Source organism: Echinops telfairi, unplaced genomic scaffold (genome assembly GCF_000313985.2).
Source record: "Echinops telfairi isolate 266 unplaced genomic scaffold, ASM31398v2 ScPeMD7_7420;HRSCAF=8458, whole genome shotgun sequence".
Lineage (NCBI taxonomy): Eukaryota > Metazoa > Chordata > Mammalia > Afrosoricida > Tenrecidae > Echinops > Echinops telfairi.
The window spans coordinates 48,106,068-48,111,738 of record NW_022111320.1 but is presented as its reverse complement, the minus strand read 5'-3'; the positions used below and the strand labels follow the sequence as shown (position 1 = coordinate 48,111,738).

Here is a 5,671-nt window from a genome sequence, read left to right as displayed (position 1 = left end):
TGACTCTGGGGGGTGTGGTGTGTGGTGTGGTCTTGACCCAATGGGTGAGTTGTGTCTACCCACCAAGAGCCCCCTGACTAAGCTGGACAGCTGTGTCCGATGCCCTCTTTCTTCTTTCTCGCCCCCAGGGAAGAACTCCGAGGCATGGGCTAAGGACCTGAAGCTGGAGGACTTTGAGCTGTTGTGCCTTGATGGCTCCCGGAAGCCCGTGTCTGAGGCTCGTAGCTGCCACCTTTCTGTGGCCCCGAGCCATGCCGTGGTATCCCGGAAAGATAAGGCCGCGGACCTTGAACAGCTGCTGCTCAGCCAACAGGTATGGACCATGAGCGCTTCCTGCTCTTGCTCCGCTGCCTGGGCTCCTGCCAGGTGGGAGAATCAGGAGCTCGGGGGACCAGCACGTCTCAAGTCTCTGTGTCTCACCCCCTCTTTGAAGCAGGTGCGAATGGCATTCTGCCCTTCCCTGGGATGGTCCAGCGGGTGCCTAAAGATGGCAGCGGCTCGAAACACGGGGCTCTGTGGGTCTTGTTTCATTTCTGCCCCACGTCTCTGTGACTGTGGGCGGTTGCTCTCACTGCCCAGCTCAGGGACAGCCCCCCGTTGTTCCCCACCTTTGAGTCTTCAAGCCCCTGAGAGAGACCACTGAGGCTTCCTCCCACGGTACCCGGGTCGAGAGATGTGGGCTCTGCCGCTTTCTGTAGATCCTGTTTCCTAATCAATGCTCTGGACACAATGAAACAAGCACAGCGGCTCGTAGCTTGTACTCTCCAAAGACCACAAATCCTGGACTTGGGCTACAGACTTAGGGCGGCTCAGGGGCATGTGCTGTGACGGGCATCTTAAGACCCCCTCGCTCTCGATAGCCATGATTCTTTCTTTTCCTAGGAAAACATCACACTGTGGGTGTGCTCTGAGAGACATGGTCTCGGGATGGTCACAGTAGCCGCCATACAACTGTTAGGCCCTCCACTCTGGGATGACCCCACACCCTCAGAATACGACTTGGCCCCGTGTGCTCTCCTTGAAGGGTAGTGGGTGGGACCCCTGTGATCCTTGGCTGACTGTCCGTAGCAGACCGCCAGGCCCCTCCTTCCCAGCCCAGCCCGGTCTGGACGCTCTGCTGAAACCTGACCAGCACCATAGCAACACACAGGCCTCCGCATTAGCTGGCGTTTATCGAGCCCCGACTATGGGGCCCTCCCCGGTCGGAGGTCTGCCGTCATCTCAGTGCAAGCTCTCACCCCACGCCCACCCCGTGGGATCCTGCTGCAGTTCGGTGTGAAGTGTGGTGAAGGAAGGATCCGGGATGCAGCCAAGGCAAAGACCCGGGTCATGGTAGAGCCAGGGCTTGCCCATGCAGACCGCCTCTCTGGGAGAGGCGGCATAGGAAACTGCCCTAGAGGAACCACTGTGGGGAGAGGACCTCAAACATCCCTGGCTATTGCCCAGGAGGTGTTCTAAAGGAAGAAGCACAGATTCATAAGGAAGGAAAGTCAGACTCGGTGAGGGGCCTGCAGGTGCACAGGGAAGGTGGGCCCAGGGTGGGCATGACACCAGGGGTCTGCGCAGCAGGGGGACACAGAGCAGGGGAAACCTTTAACAAGCCAGCCCCTTCTGCCCCGTGGTTTTCCCGGCACTGTTGGGGAATGGAGCAGCTGTCCCTGGCTGTTCCTCAACCCCTGCGCCTCACTGACCGTCTGTCCCTTTGGCACAGGATCGCTTTGGAAGGACGGGAACGGACTGCCCAAGCAAGTTCTGCTTGTTCCAGTCTCAAACCAAAAATCTTCTCTTCAATGACAACACTGAATGTCTGGCCAAACTCCAGGGGAAGATGACATATGAGACATATTTAGGACCAAGATACGTCACGGCTGTTGCTAATCTGAAGAAATGCGCTTCCTCCCGTAAGTGGGCCGTAGAGAATGTCGTTGGCAGATCACCACGGGCGTGGAGTGGGTTGGGGGGAGGCTGAGGTTTGACGGACAGCAAGTAATCTAAGCAACCCCCCAGTCCCACACAAACAACCAAAACAAAACAAAACTCAGTGCCATCGAGTCAATTCTGACCCACAACAAACTGATCGGACACAGTAGCCCTGCCCGGCCCCCATGTCTTTCTGAGGCTGTAACCCCTTGCTGAGGAGTAGCTGGTGTTTCTGAACTGCTGCCCTTGTGATTGGCAGCCCAATGCATAACCACTGTGCTGCCGGGGCTCCTAGCTAGGTGCAACTGGGGAAAAAAGAATCAGACTCGCTGCCACTGAGTCTGCACAGATGGCTGTAAAACAATGAAGGCAGCATGCTAGCTCTTGGCTCCAAAAAACCACTCTCTCTTTGACCAGGCGGGACAACCGGAGAGTAAAACAAAGCAGTGCGTCATGTCCTCAGTGCTTATCACACTGTGCCGGCTGCTGTGGGCTTCTTAGCCACCATCCATTCGCTTTATTCGTGCACGAACACTTACAAGTACGTGCTCAGCAATGACCCATCCTGGTTTCTAGGCAGTTGCCACGGCGTTATGGTTCTGTGTTGGGCTGCTAACTACAAGGTCAGCGGTTGGAAACCACCAGCCGCTTCTCGGGAGAAAGATGAGGCTTTCAACTCCTATAAACAGTTCCAGTCTTGGGGAACTGCAGGGCAGCTCTCCACTGTCCTGTAGGGTTGTTAGAATCAGCGTTGACTTACTGGCAGTGAGTTTGAGGTTGAGGCAGTTGCCGCCAGACCAATCATGACCCAAAGTCAAGTCCATCATGGCTTCTATGATGAAGCCATGGGTGTCGAAGCAGCACTAGGATTCACACCGTGTGTCCAGAGCTCTTATCTGTACCAGTGTATATGATCCGGTCTAGTCGGATTTGTAAGGTAGAACTGGGGTCATGATAGTGGGGGGGCGGGGCGGAGGAAGCATTAAAGAGCTAGAGGAATGTTATACGTTTTGTCGGGGCTTTACTGCACCCCTTCTATGAGGGTGTCCCATTGTCTACGGATGGGCTTTGTGTCTCCACTCTGCCCCACCTCGTTCACATTGGTATGATCATTTTGGCTCTTCTGATGCCTGATCCCTGATCCCTTAACACTTCATGATCACACAACAAAGCCCACACGATCCATGTGGGCTTTGTTGCTTCCCTGCTAAATGGCCATTCGTTTAACTTCAAGCCTTTAAGACCCCAGACGTTATACCTAGTCAGGAAAATTATAATGAAAGCGATCTAATCATTTAAAAATTGTTAGAAGCCACAGCAGTGCTGTAGGCTCTGGGCAGAGTTCCTGGGTGGAAGGGCCAGGGAGTGCGTGGCTACTGTTTTACTTCTGTAGGGCTGCGGTGACAGAGAAACACCAGGGGATGGCTTGAACAAACAGACATGTCTTCTCTCATAGTTTAGGGGCCTGGACGTCCAAACCCAGGGCGTCCCTTTGAGTGGGAGGCTTTCCTGTTGGCTCTGGGGGCAGGTCTTCGTCTCCTCTCAGCTCCTGATCGTTGGTTCTTCAGTGATGCTACCGTGGCATGGTGTGGGTGCTCCCTGTCTCTGCTGCTTCCTTCAGCTGCTCCCTTAAAGCTCCAAAGACATTGACTAAAGACACACCCCACCCTGATATGTCACCCGGACATCAAAAGACAACTCATTCCCAAATGGGGTTATGACCACAGGTACCAGAGTTAGGATTTACAACACAGATTTCTTGAAAAGAAAACCGTTTTATTGGCCTATAATTCACATAGCGTACAATGCCATAGTTCGACTGTATAAGAAGAGTTGTACAATCATTGCCACAGTCAATTTTAGAACATTTTCTCTTTTTTCTTGGGTTCATTGTTATTAGCTCTCTATTTCTCCCCAACTTCCCCACCACCCCCCGAAACCATTAATCCAGTTACTGTCTCTATAGTTTATCTTCCTAGAGTTCATATACAGGACAACATACTCCCCCAAATTAGCAAAAAAAAACAAAAAAACAACAACCCTCAACAACTAACAACAATAACAAACCAAACCAGAGAAAAACCTCAAAGAGAAATGAGAAAATATTAAAAAACACATTGGAAGTGGGTCAAGTGGGAGATCAAATGATAAGGTGTTAAATTTTGACCCAACTGCATTCGCCCTCAAGGCAGTCTGCATCATGGCAAGGCTATTCGAATCTCTGGTCTATGGGCAGAGGGATCCGCCGGCGTGACCCACGTACAACACAGATGCTTGAGGAACACAATCCCACCCATAACAGCTGGGAGAACAGAAAGGCTAGACATCTGATCCCACTCAGAAGCCCCTTGGGAGACAGGGCTGCCCATCTGCTCCCGACACGTCACAGCCTTGGGAATCCTATGGGGTACATATGGGACTGCCTTCTGGCTCGACTCCGGGTGGTCGTTTTCAGATTTCACATTTGTGTGGACTCCCCTGTACCCTGTAGACCTGCCCCTCACCCCGAGTGTGAAGCCCTGGGCGCCAGGACAATGTGAGAATGGAGGTAGGGCCAGGGAGCCCTCTCCCTGTGGTTTTCAGCGAAGGGCAACTTCAGGGCAAAACGGGTGCGGCAAATGGGCGCGCCCTGTTGTAATGGGCGAGAGAAGGGGAGAGGCCAAGTCTCTGTTTTAGTATTCACGGATGGATGATGTCATTTAGTGATTAGTACAACTGATAGTGGGTTTTACTGAAGCAGGAAACCAAAAAGAGGCCAAGAAAGCGGTGTCTGTTTCATCGGTAGTGAGCGGTTTCTCACTGTCTGTCTGCTCTGTCTGTCCCACAGCTCTCCTGGAAGCCTGCGCCTTCCTCAGGGGCTAGAAGCCGGCCGTGACCAGCGTCCCAGAGGGCGCCCCAGTCCCTCACTGCTCAGAGCTGGCCCAGCGGTGGTGGGTCCCTTCCTCCCTTCCTGAGCACGGTGTTTGCCCGTCTCAGCTGTCTTTCACCATGTCCAACTGTCATCGCAGCGAGCAATAAAATAAGAAATGCTGTTGGTTTTCTCTCCTTATAAAGCATTGTTCAGCGTCTCTGGAATTTTAAAACCCTGTGTCTGGCCAAACTCCCGGCCCCGTTGGGTCAAGTGCTCCCATCGAATCGCCCTCTCCTGCAGTTTTGAGGCTGATATCTGTAGTCTGGAACCTCAGCACTGGCCCAGCAACTGTATCCCCTTGGGAACTGCCTCAGCCAGGTTCTCTAGGGAAACACAAAGCTATATTGGGCTGAGAGTGGGGGTGGGGAAGCTTCAAAGAGTTGGGGTAGAATGGAATTAAAAAAGAATGGCATTTCCCCACAGGCTTTTTGAAGCCCTTTCACATGCACACAGGTAGAAGGACGTATGTGTGTGCACGCGTGTGCATATACATAATGAGAGACAGACTAACTTTAAGGAACTGGCTCATGCAGTTGTTGGGGCTGGCGAGTCCAAAATCCAAAAGGGACATGCTGGAGACCTCTGCAGCCTTGTGTCCCAAGATTTGTAGCTCAGGTAACAGAAAGCCTGCAGAGTGAAGCAAGAACAAGTTCAGCCAAGATATCTGTTGGTGGTCTGAAACCGCACACACCCCGAGGAAGCTCCCCCTTTCGTTCCATGCCTTGTGTGCTTGGACCGGGCTATGGGATCGTAACTAGTCCAGCGTGTAGCCCAGCTGACACACAATGGCCCATCACAGGACGTGCTGACAGCAGAGCCACCTTACCAGGTCGTTCGCTT

General features: G+C 53.0%; 1 protein-coding gene across 1 annotated transcript in view; it reads left to right on the top strand.

The window, feature by feature from the left end:
- LTF (lactotransferrin) overlaps positions 1-4,973 on the top strand; it is a 28,608-nt gene extending 23,635 nt beyond the window's left edge. Inside the window, exons 15-17 of the mRNA XM_030887666.2 lie at positions 129-313; positions 1,712-1,901; positions 4,748-4,973. Coding sequence (XP_030743526.1) covers positions 129-313; positions 1,712-1,901; positions 4,748-4,782 — 410 coding nt within the window. The 3' untranslated portion in view covers positions 4,783-4,973. The remainder of the gene's footprint in view (positions 1-128; positions 314-1,711; positions 1,902-4,747) is intronic.
- The last annotated feature ends 698 nt before the right edge of the window (positions 4,974-5,671 follow it).